This window comes from Paroedura picta, chromosome 11, assembly GCF_049243985.1.
Source record: "Paroedura picta isolate Pp20150507F chromosome 11, Ppicta_v3.0, whole genome shotgun sequence".
In the NCBI taxonomy this organism is placed as follows: Eukaryota; Metazoa; Chordata; class Lepidosauria; order Squamata; family Gekkonidae; genus Paroedura; species Paroedura picta.
This window is the reverse complement of record NC_135379.1, coordinates 14,974,129-14,989,175: the sequence shown is the minus strand read 5'-3', so window position 1 is coordinate 14,989,175 and position 15,047 is coordinate 14,974,129. Positions and strand designations below refer to the sequence as shown.

General features: G+C 43.3%; 1 protein-coding gene across 2 annotated transcripts in view; it reads right to left on the bottom strand.

The window, feature by feature from the left end:
- Positions 1-6,300: 6,300 nt before the first annotated feature.
- Positions 6,301-15,047, bottom strand: part of PRTFDC1 (phosphoribosyl transferase domain containing 1) — a 48,786-nt gene continuing 40,039 nt past the window's right edge. For both annotated transcript variants that reach the window (XM_077304416.1, XM_077304414.1), the window contains exons 5-9: positions 14,906-14,923; positions 14,449-14,531; positions 12,737-12,783; positions 10,854-10,930; positions 6,301-8,986 (exon numbers count right to left, since the gene is read on the bottom strand). In XM_077304416.1, coding sequence (XP_077160531.1) covers positions 8,939-8,986; positions 10,854-10,930; positions 12,737-12,783; positions 14,449-14,531; positions 14,906-14,923 — 273 coding nt within the window. In that variant the 3' untranslated portion in view covers positions 6,301-8,938. The remainder of the gene's footprint in view (positions 8,987-10,853; positions 10,931-12,736; positions 12,784-14,448; positions 14,532-14,905; positions 14,924-15,047) is intronic.

The window sequence follows — 15,047 nt, the reverse complement described above, 5'->3', positions numbered from 1 at the left end:
TTAGTGGATCTCCTGCTGGCACCTGGGTTTTGGCAATTGTGTGGCACAGAATGTTGGACTGGATGGGGCACATGGCTTCTCTTATGTTTTATGTCCTTCAACCCCAAATCTCCCCCCCCCCACCAGACCACCTCTTTACTCCTCCAACATAAATGCTTGGTTAAAACAGAACATGAAAGAATGGTTTGTTTTAACGAGTCTGTAAAACCAGAATACATATCAGAGACCATTCAAATCCCATACCTTCCACTGCCTTCCCACTAACAGCCAGCCTGCACTGCAGCAAGAGCACCACAGTTGTACAATCTCGGATCAAGTCCAGAGATACACATTCACATGCTCTGCAAAGCATAGTTAAGACTAACTGCTCTGTTATGCTGAAATTACAGCCCAGAAGCTACGTCAGTTCTAAGTCTGGAAACATTTGTGTACGGGGCTCTTTTAAGGCTTGTGTTGCCATAATTTACTCTCAACTGCAAACACCCACACAGCAAGATACAGCAACCAAAGAACAGGTAGTGGTGGTGGGGGAACCACACACCATAGGGAAGAACACCAGCCAAGTCCCTCTTTCATGTTCTTCTTGTTCAGTGCTAGCCTTCATTGTTTCGTCCTAAATCTAGGAATGATCTTTAAAAGACCAACTCAAAGGGATTGTTTAGGTCTGTATTATCAACCGTGGCCAGATCCAGGCTTTGGTGGGCCCTTTAAAGAGAGTTCTTGGGGGTTACTCTTGTCTCCTCTGCTTGCTACTGTGCCACATGGCTTTTGGTTTCTAGATCCCTCAGTATTGCCCTTCCAGTGTTCATAGGGAGCTGCTGACAGAAAGCAGGACAACCCCCTTATGCTAATACCAAGTAGAAGCCAACTTATCATTTTTCAAGAATCCAATTATTCAATGGACCAGAACTTCATTAGGTAAAATCCTGGAAGGAGGAAATTGCTCAAATCTAATTCTACAGACAGACATGACCATTGCAGTTGGTCTAGTGCAAATAGGAACATAAAAACAAAGAAAAGCCTTGCTGTATTAGACCAGTGGTTCATCTAGCCCAGAACCTTGCCTCACAAAATAGCCAACCATTGGAGAGAGGTCCAACAGCGGGGCAGAGGCTGAGGCCTTCCTCTGAAGTTGCCTTCTGCCACTGGTATTCAGAGGTTTTCTGCTTCTAAATGTGGAAGCCCTTGGTCCTTGTGGCTGGTAGTCACTGATAGGCTATTCTCCATGAATCTGTCAAATCCCCTTTAATGCCCATGTATACCCATGGCCATCACTACATCCTCTGGCAGCAAATTCCACGTTTTATTGACTCATCGAGTTAAAAAAGCATTTCCTTTTTTCTTTCCAGAATTTATTGCCCATCAACTTTATTGGCATTCCTCGAGTGCTGGTATTTTGGACGGGGAGAAAAAGTTCTCCCTGTCCACTACCTCCAGCCCTGTCAAGTCTCCAGGTGCAGCAGGGAGAGATGCAGAGGCAGCCTGATAATTTAAGGGAGTGAGCCAAGACGTGGTGGCAAAACGGAAGCCAGGGTCAACAGCCAGATATCAGCCACTCAAATTGCCAAGTCCAATAAGAGCAAGGAGAAAATCAGTAGTCAGGTTACAAGCTGAAGGTCAAGACAGGGAAGCAGGGGCCAAGAAGTCAGGAACAGGCTCTGGAGGTGCAGGTCTGGAAAGAACCACGTCACTGACTTTTGCCTTACTGCTTTTAAACCTGACCTGCAGCTAGTCATCCACAGCTGAGTCTGGGAGGCCTGGTCTTCCTTGAGCAATTAGCCGTGTGCTCCTCCACCTTTCCTGCTTGCTCCCTAGGTTCAGGATAAGCCAGCTGCTGCTGGGGCTTCAGCAACAGGGTTGGTGTCCAAAGGCTGGAGATGCTGGGTACTTGGACCTGGTTGTGGTTCAGGCTCTGGTGCCTCTGAGATTGTGGGCAGTGGCTGATCCTATTAAGACTTGTAGATCTGCCTCTTCTTCCAAGTCAGACAGGGTTTCAGCTGGCCTGCTCCCAACAAGCCCCTGCATAATTTTATAAACCTCTATCATGTCTCCCTTTAGTCCTCTCATTTCTAAACTGTTCAGCATTTCCTCATAGGAAAGGGTCTCTAGACCCCTTAATCATATTGATTTCCCTCTTCCCCCTCCTCTCCTTCTAGCCACTGTTCTGTTTTATTTTATTTACATCGAGGCTTCTACACCGCTCCCTTGTGACTAGTCACCTCAGGGCAGTTTATAACAATAACTGGGAACAATCGCATAAAACTAAAGCATATAATGGAAGCTATGTTAAAACAATAAAACTGTGTAATAATTTAAAATAGTTAATTAAAATGGCTAGTCCCACGGGAGCAAAGGAGGAGGAGGGAAGGGAGGCCTAGTTCAAATGGGCAATGTCATATGGGTGTATGTGTGTTAATCAATGATGAACTGATAAATTCACTGAAAGTAAGCATAAGCCTTGTTTTTTTGTGCTAGAATTGTGCAAAAGAATGATGGAACTAAGAGAATCATAATACCAATTCATTGTTAGTATGTTCTTTCTTAAGCAGAAAATATAGTAGATTCCGAGTTCTATAAAATGTAGTTTAAAATCTAGTCCTTGATTGTGTTATAGGATATAGCTATTTTGGACCCTATTCGATTTATCATCAAGCATTCCTCAACTGGATAGTTTAGGCATTGGACCAAGTGGAGGACAAATGAGCTGAATTAATTCTTAAAAATGAACACTCCAAAGTGTTGATGTCACCTTGGTAGATGTGCAGGAATTCGGCTTTTATCTTTGTGGGCAGAGTGTGGAAGGGTGCCAGTACTAGAGAGCAGAAGAAGAAGAAGAAAGAGAGAGAATCATGGGTGGCTGCCAAAGACAGAAACATGTTGTCCATAACGGTTTACAAAGAACATCCTTTGCCTTATATAATCTACCAGATGTTGCTGAATTGAATTTTTTAAAACACACACAAACCCCCTCCTACAAGTAATTCATGAGTCATGGGGTGCAACCAGAAATGGACGGGATCTATTGGCTCGCGTAATTAAAGTCTTTGGTGGGACACAGGATGAGGGTTATTAAAAGGTTTCAAAAGGCCGAGAAATGAAATGTGTAAACAATTAAAACACTTCTGGGCTGGTTTTGCCTCCAACTTTTTAGTTCCACAGAGCAAAACTGTTAAAAATGCTACCAAAAGAGCCACAAATGAAATACGAGCATAGGAGTAAAAAGAAAATTGTGTACAAATAGAACATGGATTCTTTTTTCCCTGTCTGCAACATTTTTAACTTTACAACAGTTGGCTAGCGCCAGACTAAATTGGCAGCATCCACTGATCCCTTTTTTTTGGCTGCAGATCCCTTTTCTTGCCATTCCTCAGGGCCCCAAATCCTCCAGATCTGCATTTCGTGGAGGTCAGTGGGCTGCAGTGGAAGGAAGAAGGCAGGAAAGTTCCATTCTGCCATTGGAAATTTTAGTCTGGATCTAACCCAGTTGCTTCATGGTTTACCAGAAAGCAGCCCTTCTCAATTTTTTACCACTGAGAACCCCCTGAAACATTCTTCAGGCTTCATGAAACCCCAGAAGGGGTGCAACTATGAGGAATGTGATTGGGAAGCATAGCTGTGGACATGCCCACCCAGAGCCCCTCCCCTTCCCATCTCTCCAGGCCAATCATTGGTCATTTTGGGAGAGGGTAGGTAGGTCAACATGAACATATATCATCATATCATCCAATAAATGTTTAACAAAGCCGACTGGGTTTACATCACACAGGAGTAACAGATCTAGTCCAACTCTTCAACCTCTGCACAAAGATGTTATAAGGCAGGGGTGTCCAAACTGTGGCTCTCTTATGTCCATGGACTACTTTTACCATGAGGCCCTGCTGGCAGGGGCTCAGGGTAATTGTAGTCCATGGACAGCAGAGCATCACAGTTTAATCAGCCCTGTTAAGGGCTACTGTGCTCTCAAACCTCAAGGGCTTTCTTTTTTCATGCCTACAGATCCTGTCGAGGCTTAGCAAAATCCCTGTAATCATTCTGCATCAATGAATCTGAAGCAGCCCAAAGAGCCATACCCAAATGCTTTCAGACTCCTAATCCAGTCATAAGAAAATCTTTCAAAAAATGTATTACTTTGGTGGGGAACACTGACGACTTTAAAAAATACTTCCTGGAATTGGTCTTTAAAGGGTCTATTTGTCTACATCTTGGGACAAGCAGTACATGAAAGTGCATAGCTTGCAAAAAAAACAGTCTATTTTATGATGGGTGTTTCCTATTTGAATCTATGTTTTGATGGTCCAACATCAGTATTTATGTGCTCTGTGATATGACCATATTTATAAACTGTCTTATCCCAGTCAAAGCAGCTTACTATCATAGAATCATAGAGTTGGAAGGGACCTCCTGGGTCATCTAGTCCAACCCCCTGCACTATGCAGGACACTCACATCCCAATCGTTCATCTGCCGTAACCTGCCACCCCTTTGCCTTCACAGAATCAGCCTCTCCGTCAGATGGCTCTCCAGCCTCTGTTTAAAAATTTCCAAAATGGAGAACCCACCACCTCCCGAGGAAGCCTGTTCCACCGAGAAACCGCTCTGACTGTCAGGAACTTCTTCCGGATGTTTAGATGGAATTTCTTTTGCATTAATTTCATCCCATTGGTTCTGTTCTGTCCCTCTGGGGCAAGAGAGAACTCTGCTCCATCCTCCATATGGCACCCTTTTAAATACTTGAAGATGGTTATCAGATCCCCTCTCAATCTCTATCTATTTCCTTGTTACTTTAAGTGGTAAATGGTTTACCATATAATTTCTTTCCTGATCTAAAAGTCCTCACATCCCTGTTGGCAAATTAGGCTTATTTAAAAAATCACCCATAGAGAACAAAATGGGTTTATTCCCAAATGTCACAATAAATGTAGGAAGGTCAATGTTATGCAACACTATAAAATGAATAAAATCAGTTTGAGTATTATATTGTTGGATACCAAGATGACCTTTAATTGCCAAGAACAAACATATGGGTTTTGAACAGCTCAGATTTTAAAAACTGGGCAGTTTGGAAACAGAGTATCGTGTCCCTTAAAGTTCAAACACAGGATCTTCAGAACTGGGAGAGGGTCCCTACAGCTTAAAGTGACCCCCCCCCCCACCTTGACGAACCACTGGGCACCTTTTATATTCTGAAAGCAGATAATAAGCACAACAAAATGGGTGCCACGAGGTTGAACCAGTAAAAGGTGGAACCAATTTAAAAAATGGCAGCCATGGGGCCTGTGCTAAATCTTAAGAACACAAGTGCATCAGAAAAGCCAAATTTATCTGTTGCAATGGCTGGTTAAGTCTGTTTCCTTCTCCAACGAGAATGCTAATTCATTTCAGGAAAATTTACCCTACCAACCTCTCATTATTTCCACAAAAAAATCCATATAAAACATTCACAAATACTGCAGAGGGTAAATGGATACATTAATTACACTGCAGAGTAGGCTTTCTGAATTAGGTTTTTGTGAAAACCTGGGGCCTCTTGACAAACCTGGGTTTCCTGAATGGGTGGGAGTTAATTTTTAATATATTTTAAAATTATGTTAAATATTTATCTGGCAATATCAACATATATGGCCATGTTGACCTCCCCCCCCTCCTCCCAAAATGGTTAGTGATGGGCCTGGAGGGGGTGGGAAAAGGAGGGGCCCTGAGTGGATGTATACACAGCTATACTTCCCAGCCATATTTTACACAATCACACCACTTCTGGGGTTTCTTGAAGCCTGAAGAAAATGTCAGCAGTTTCTTACTGGTAAAAAAAATTGGGAAAGGCTGCTATAGAGATAACCTTGTCATGATTGCGAGTCGTGCTGGATTTTATTTAGCTAAGAAAAAATACAAAAGTACAGTATTCATGGGACATAATGACATTATTCATGCACAGGAAACGTTTACATTGTTTTCTTTCTTTAAATTGAAAAAGGCCTCTATGGTGTGTGCAAATATGCGAAAGAAGAAAGGGGGGGGGAGTCATTAAAAAAATGTAATATAGCAAAGGGTTTTGTATACCAAAATATAGTTAACGGCATCCTAACAACAAAAAGCCCCATGCTGTTTGGAACAAGCAGTTCATATTAAACTGCAAACCATTTTTTTTTTTGCCTTGGCTTCCTTCAGGAAGTTATTGAGAGCAGTTATGTATACTATTGTTCTTCTAATTAAGGCTAATAGGTAAACGGGGAAGCATCCTGTTACACATGAGGGAGAAACAGAAAACAGGAACACTCAGAAAATCACACAGACTTCATAAGGATCCTTTAAAAATGCTTTAGAGTTTTATTATAAAAAAGGTTTCCTATCTTTGAATACAGTATACGTTGTTCCAGACAATTATACCAGCATTTGTGATCACAGGCTAAGTGCATATTTAAAAAGCCAAACCAAGATCAGTGAGACAAACATCTGAAAACAAATAAATGCCTTCTAAGCAAACCTTGATTAATTTTAGGTTATAGAAATGTGTGTTCCTGAAGGCTTTCCAATTTTGTGTCAAGTCTGCAACGTTCCTATATTGCAGTGGTGGTCAAACTGCGGCCCTCCAGATGTACATGGACTACAATTCCCATGAGCCCCTGCCAGCCTTCGCTGGCAGGGGCTCATGGGAATTGTAGTCCATGTACATCTGGAGGGCCGCAGTTTGACCACCCCTGCTAGATTGTAAACAAATTCATGGGTGCAGCTTGGATGCTATGGTAGTTATTGTTCTGTCCCGATTAAAACCCCATATATTAAACACAGTTGAGTACATCCATGGCACATTATTAGCTCTTGAAAGGTCAAATCAAAAGTACCTTGGAAAGATGCAGCATTCTGTTGTTGCTTCTATTTGGAAGGAACAGAGAGCGTTGATTTGTCAGAAACCCACCAACAATCGAATTCACCGAAGATCAACCCTATAAAATCACATTCTTCGGCTGTCCTATAAGTGCACGCATGAGATCTGACTCAAAACCAATGATCCTTCTAGTCAATGTATATGTTTATGCTGCTTCTCACTCCCTTCCAGAAAATGATAAGAGAACGACAATTGCTTACCTAAGAATGACAGATGGTTCAAAACACAATCCTAAGCAGGTTTACTGTAAAGAAAATCCTGCTGAGTTCAATGGGATCTATTTCCAAGCGTTTTAAGACTGTCGCCTTAGAATGATTGTATGAAAAAATACATGCATAGTAAATGAGCCTCAAGGAGGATGAGCCATTCACATGGCTGAATCCAGGGCATTTTTAATATCTATGGCCTGCAATTAGTTTACAAAGAACATCAGGGCCAGCAAACCACATCCTGTCATTTTAAGTCTCGGCTACCCACAATCCACCACAGGGAGCCACTCTGATCAGCACTTCTGGTATCCTGGCGATTTTTTTGTGGGGGAGGGCCAAATCCAGGTAATAAGGCTTGGGTCATATACAGGCAGGGATATATCAGCTACCGTATCCATCTCATGATCCTGTCACTGAAATGAAGCTTGATAGTCTGATACTAGAAGCTTAGGACTCTGTATCACCCTAGATCAACCTTTTTTCAACCTTTTGACCATGGAGGAACCACAAAAGGTCTCATTCAGGAAGGAGGGGAGCAATGGAAACGGCCAGTTCCCTAGCTTTTGGCCAAGTCCATCAAGACAGGAGAGGAAATGCTGTGGACGCCCTCCTGAGCTCCCACAGACCCCTGGTTGGTCATCTCTGCTCTAGATGGTATCTATTGGTTGGATCTAGACTAAGCAAGGTGGCCAGCTTCCAGGTGGTGACTAGAGTTCTCCTTGTATTACAAATGATCTTGCAATAGAGATTAGATCACTCAGAGAAAATGGCTACTTTGGAAGGTGGACTCTACGGCATTATACCCCACTGAAATCTCTCCCCGTCCCAAACCCAGCTGCCCTCAGGCTCCCTCCCTCAAATCCTGAGCGATTTCCAAACCTGTAGCTGGCAACCCAAGACTAACGTTTCCATGGGTGCAAGGATTTCTGCTCACGGTGCATGATTTTCTGGCCACCCTCTTCTCAGGCACCCCCTTCTTCCCAAGACTAAGATTTTGGAGGGGGGGCATTTGGGGTTCCTTTGGGAGGGGAATGGTGGGGAAATCATAGTGACCAGAAATCCTTGTGCCTCTGGAAATGTCTGGTCTGTATCCAACCTCATGGAAGAAACCAATGTAGACTAAGTTATTTGGTAGATCATATAATTGCCATGTTATATACATTATCTATGGACTCCGGGGAATGGTAAAGGACAGGAAGGCCTGGAGGATCATTATGCATGGGGTTGCGATGGGTCGGACGCAACTTTGCAACTTACAACAACAATACATTATCTATACTTGCGGCATTTCATAGCTCCTCCCATTGAATTCCAAAGCTCCTTTACACCATTCTTTTCTTTCTCAGGATATGTTCCCTGCTTTCTGTTTTGCTATATATGTTAATACTATATGGATTCTAAATAGCCAGCAGCAACATTTAGTAAGTTGCATTTTAAGAGTATGATGTCCCGGTGTGTTGGCACAAGCCCTTGTTTCAGAAGATGTAAACAGAGGCAAGGACAGAAAGAGAAAGAAAAAGGGTCAGCGAGAAGGCACAGATATGTCTTGTAAGTACACTGGTGTTTGAGACAAAGGAACTTGTTTTAGGGATTACTGGGTAAAAACAAATATCTCTGGCTTACCTATTGTATCTTTATTCCGAACAAAACTCATTATACGAAAGATTAAGACTTCTAGATGTTTTGTACTGACTGAGGTATTAAGAAGGCCTACAGTGACCCAGTGTGAGGAGTCTGATCATGGAAAAGACCACTTTTTAAGTCCAGGATGAGTGAGATGGATGTCGGCTGAACTGCTCTTCGGGAGACTCTGTCGAAATTCCAGTACGGCCCAGCAAACGACTTCTTTAGACTCTGTATTTGGCTTTGCCGTGGTTATTGATAACGCACAGGTGCTGAAAGAATGAAAGTGTTTAATGTCAACGATGAATAAAAAAGGCAATTAACTGTGTTTATTACTAATCCTAATTAGTAGGATGTAGCAGTAGTAGATTTATATACTTTTTAAGTGCTACTTGGACAATTAATCCTAATTAGTTGATGCACTGCTTTGCAAAAGAAGATCTGTGGAGATCTTTATTTCTGAGCCAATTAACTGCTACAAGTGGAAGTATCAACTGCATTTTCATCCAGAGCTGAGTATCCATCTCAGTACACCCTCAAGATGAACAGATAAAACACATTCATTAATATGTGCTTACTTCTTTTAATGGTGCTTGCCTTGGCCTATATCCAACCATGTCGTTCCGGAGACTTAATAGCTCTTACGCTTTCCTAGGAGGGGGCTGCCAATCACTGAACCCATGTGAAACTTTTCCCCCCTGGAGGTCAAGAATCTGTTAACATTGCCATCTGTTCTTAGAGAAATTTACATTTTCTTCAGAACGGCACGGTTGGTTAGATACAGACCTCTACACTCCTACCTAAACTGGTCAGAGCAATCAGCTTACAAAAATACTGAAATGCACAGAATGAATTAACCAATACCAGAATAACCAATACCAGCAATAGCTATATGGAAGTAGGAATCAGAAAGCAGGAATTGCCCACGTACATGACAAGACTTAGCAATGTTCCCTCCTCTATAATTATTGTCTCATTTATGTCTGGTCATCTTACATAAGACTGGACACATTTTGTGAGCTGCCATGAACAAATGCTCGAAATGCACAGTGTAAATCATACGCCTTAAAGATGAAAAGAATAAAATCAAAGGGTCAATGAACCTTACGTTGCCATAGAGATGTGGACAGTTTGAAGATACCCCTTCCCACATTGCTTTAAAAACAAAACTAAAGACATCTGCAGAATGGAAGGGATGCATTTTGAACACAGGAAGCTGCTTGACCCTGTTCTGCTTACCCTGATTGGTAGCAGCCCTCCCAATAGACGTTTTCTAAAATACCTACTAGCTGACCCTTGCTTAACTGGAGAATGCCAAGCACTGAATCGGGATCTTCCGCATGCAAAGCAAATCCTCTAACACTGAACCACGACTCCTCTCCAGCTTTCCATTTGACAGGAGGCAGTCACAAAATCCTTCCACCTTCAGACATGTCAAGAAGGGAGGACTCTCCAGATGCACTAGCTCAGTGGTCCCCAACCTTTTTATCACCGGGGACCGGTCAACACTTGACAATTTTAATGAGGCCCGGGGGGGGGGTAGTCTTTTGTCAAGGGATGTCGCCACCGCCTTAGGCCCTGCTCCACTTGCTTTCCCGCTGGTGCCCCTGACTTCCCGTCGCCCACTGGGGGGCGCTGCCAGAAGCAGCTGCGCAGTGCCACGCTGAGGGGGGGGGGCCAGCCATGGCGGCCACTGGAGAGCACCAAAGGTGAGCCAAGCGCAGAGTGGCAGGGCAGCCCCTGAAGCAGCAGCTGGGGAGGAGGATGAGGAGGAGCCGTGGCCCAGTACCAACTGATCCACAGACTGGTCCCTGGACCGGGGGTTAGGGGCCACTGCACTAGCTCAAAGTGGATACGCAAGACATACTAAACCTGGGAGACCAGCATGGAAATACCACCTCAGCCATAGATTCTTTCAACAGGCACATAATTCCTCAGCCTCAGTTCTCCATTCGCAAAATGGGCATTAAAAAGCAACACTGTCAGGGATTTGGGGAAATAATCGGAGCATTCGAAAGCATAGCAAAAGCGTTGTTATTGTTCCAAATGCAGAAGAGGCAACCCAACACAGACTGGCCAGGTTTGTGAGCCACAACTTTGAAAAGTTTATTCAAGGACCACGGAGTAAGGGATGCTTACGTTTAGATCTCGGAAGTGCTCATTGTAGTCTAAGGCATAGCCCACCACAAATAAATTGGGAATTTCAAATCCATAATCTGTATGGGAAATACAAAGAAAAGACGATATTGTTTGAAATACTAACATCAATGCTTTTTTCTCATGATAGTTTACTGACCTGGAAAACATATACAACAGCCAAATCTCAACTCCACCTCTTGTGAAACTTAGGAAGCCATCATGATGGCTGACAATTAAGCAGGACACCCCCTAACAGGAATATGCAATCCCCCCAAAAGGCAATAAGCAGAGACTCTCATATTTGAGAGTCCCCACTTATTGGAAGCTCTTCACAGTGCTTTATCTTTGCGGCAGGCCCCTCCTCAGAGTTGTCCAAAGGTACCCAGCTAGGTCACACAATGACCCACAATTCTCTGCAAAAAATATATACATCCTCTCATTTTGAGGGAAAGAAAATACAGACTTGGCCAACTGCAGCTCTAATCCAAATTGGTAATGGTTGCGTTCAAATGACTCAATCTATGATTGTCATTCCTCTTACAAACCAAAGTTGGTTCAGTTTGTTCATGACCTCTGAAGGCAGCCACTGGGTGTGCTTAATTCTCAAGTGAATTTTCTGATACTTTCCAGCAATAAACTCAAGAGATTTTAAAAATATGCCTTACAGGATTTCAGGCTCGTACGTTCTTCTCCTCATGCATTATCTAGATCTGAAGCAGAGTTTGGAAGAAGGTTGGCTCCTACATGACTATGCCATTTTAGGAGAGGGGAGATAGGTTGACATGACCATATGCAGTCACATCACCTGATAAATGTTTACTAAATACTTAACATTATTTCGCTCCCTTATATATTTGGGAAACAGCCTCCTGGGAGGAGACTGTCCAGGGCCCTGTCTGTCCAGGTCCACCCTGATTGGCCCTCCGCGTCCAGCTCCCACCCTTCCTCCTTGCCTGCTAGAAGCCTTGTGGATGAGGCCTCCATTGTTGCCCACAAAGAGAGAGGCAGCAACAGGGCTTTGCGGCCCACAGGTACACTCCCGCCGTGAGGGAGCCAGGCGGCGGGGGGGGGGGGAGTTTTCGGCCTCCCTGCAGTCCACAAAGCCCTGTCGGCGGGGGTAGGGGGGGTCTTTCTACTCCTTTTAGCCCAGTTCGCAGGCCACAGGGAGCCACGGCCACCCTCTCATGCCCTCCTGCCTGCCACCCATTTCAAAGCCCATTTTAAATGGGCTTTGATACTAGTTATACATATAAATTAATTAACTCCCATCCCTTCCAGGGCCCTTAAGAAACCCTAGGGTTTCACAAAACCCTGGTTGAGAAAGCCTGCTTTAACCATTATACCACAACAACTCTGGTCTCCCATCCAAGCCCTCTGCACCATGAAAACTGTTACCTGCTGGTTTCTGCTTATCAAAAGAGAAGGGGCAGGCCTGGCTGGGGGTTTCCTGGTCAATTAAAAATGACTTTTCTATACTGCAGCCCCTTCCCAGCCAGCTTGGCGTAATGGTTAAGAGCAGCAGTTTCTAATCTGGAGAGCCGGGTTTGAGTCCCTGCTCCTCATCATGCAGCCAGGTGAACGACCTTGAGTTAGTCACTGTCCTGTTGGAGCTGTTCTCACAGAGCAGTTCTCACAGAGCTCTCTCAGCCCCACATACCTAACAGGGTGTCTGTTGTAGGGAGAGGAAGGGAAGGCGATTGTCAGCCGCTTTGAGACTCCTTCGGCTAGCGAAAAGCAGAGTATATAAAAACAACAACACTCTTATTCACATTCAGTGTACAAACATCCTTCTGAGCATCAATGCCAAAAATGTTCCATGAGCTGGATGGGTCACTTCCTGCCTATTTTAGCCACAGCCAGGAAGGGAAGAGAAATCCACTTACAATCAGGTCTGTACCCATCAGGCTGAGATGTCCTTTTCAGCAACAAACTGTCACGAAATAAAGAGCAAAATGTTTTTCTGATTAAAGAAAAAAACTGGATTTGTTCAGAGCACTCCTCACTGTGTATTCTTCCCTGCCCTTTCTTCCCTTGCCTCAGGGCCCGTACAGCTTGTGACACCTGGAGCTGAACACAAACTCATCTTCCTTATGCAGCCAATAAGATGCTTGGGGGAGAAAGCCTATTTTTGTAATCCCTAGTGGCTGACCCTCCATGGCTGGGTTTGGCTTCAGCAAGTCACAAGGTGTTGAGGCCTGGCCTGCCCTGCCTTATTTTAAACTTTCCTTTATCCTTTCAGGACTCATAGAATCACAGAATAATAGAGTTGGAAGGGACCTCATGGGTCATCTAGTCCAACCCCCTACACTATGCATGACACTCACATCCCCATCACTCGTCTACTGTAACCTGCCACCCCTTTGCACTAGCCTGCTTAAGGTAGACCAAATAGGTTTGCTGTCTCTCCATCTGCTATCAAGAATGCCTTAGATGTCTGAATGGTGACCAAGGGAAACTCTTAAGAATTTCCTCTGCCCTGTCCTACCCCTATTCTTAGCTGCAGAGTCAGTTGACCCTTTCTGTAATCCAACCAAAGAGAAAAACTTCTGGTCCCTACAAGAAAACTCAGTTCATCCCTTGTCCTGCTCCAATCTTACTCACCTGTCTATTTTCTTGATGTTAAAGCAATTACTATGTAATTATACATAGTATACCCACCCTGAGCCAACTGGGAAGGGCAGGCTACAAAAATAAAGCATTATTATTATTAATGGAGAAAAAATCAAAGGGTGAGTTGGGTGTTTCCCAGCCCTCCCACTGATGACAAACTTCTGGGAATTTGGAAATATATGTACTAATTACTTTTTTGATCAAGCCAATCAACCAATCAGTTTGATTCAGCTGGCGATTCATAATTTGTGACCTTATATCTTATTTAGTATATACATTTTAAAGAATAAATACTTTAGTCTCATACAATCAAAAAAGCAGATAGTTAGTACAAGGTGTGTGTGGGTTGGAATTGCTACCCGAGACAGGAAAGAATTAAAACAAAAAACATAAACTTCGTAGTAAACAAAAGTCTATTATTTGCATAGAAATATTCTCACTCATAATAGGGTTGGCTGCATATCTGGATAACAGCCTAAACTTTATAACACTGGACCTGTGAGTAGGGCATTATTAGTGTACACATTTTAGCAAATAAACTCCCGGCTAGCCCAGGGGTGGCAGTAAACAACTCAAATTAAAAAAAAATTAGTTGAAAAATACATATTCTCGAAAATATGCTGAGCAATGCAATATACACAAAAATTATCATTGTCTAAGGCACTAGAATGCTGAACATCAAAATCTCAAAATGGTGCAGTCTAAACAAAATCTTAAAAAAAAAAAAAAAAGCAGTTCACTCAATCCAAAAGATAAAATATTTCCCTGGAAGTTTTTTCAGCGCTCTCCCAAATTTCCAATTACTGTAATAGTCCTGTAAGTTGAACTTTCTCTCTTGAATGTTTCCATTTTTCTCCGTGGGCCTTCACATTTCTAAGTGCTTCTACTTCTTCGGTTGGCGATGACAGGGATTGAGGCCACTACCTTCTGCATACAGGCCACGTGTCCTACCAGAGTCCCCCGTCCCCCCATGAATGTTACTTACCTTGCTACCTTAACCATTTTGGGCTTGTATTTCTCAATGTGGTTGAGGAGAGCTCTCATTGTCCTTCCGGTTCCAATTATATCCTTTGTAAAACATGAAAGGAATTTTTTAAAAGGTGAGCTGATAGCTCTACCACAATAAGCTAATTCTGACCGCTTGGGTGGTTCTGTTCCTTTGGCATTGTGGTTAAAAGGGGTTTTAACTACAAAAGGTCTAAGCAAAGATTATGTTTGCTAAAGGCCACACTTGGAATGACCTCACTTGGAATGAACTCAAATGAACTACACCCCCCCACCCCGCCCTGCTGCATAACCAAAATTAAAAATCACCCCAGTGAAGCTTCTGTGGAATTCATAGGATTCTGTTTGCATATCTGGATCTAGGAGTGTGTGTAATAAGGTGTGAACTGAACCTCATAACTTTAGTCTTTCCACATATGCACACACGGTGGACTTACCTCCACAATTAATACGTTCTGAAACAAAAGAGAGAAACACGCTCAGTTAAATACACAATGAAATGGAAACAATGAAATTGCAGCTTACAGTGAATAAGGAGTACATTCTGAACCCAAGGCCCTCTGCATCTTCACCTCTCCC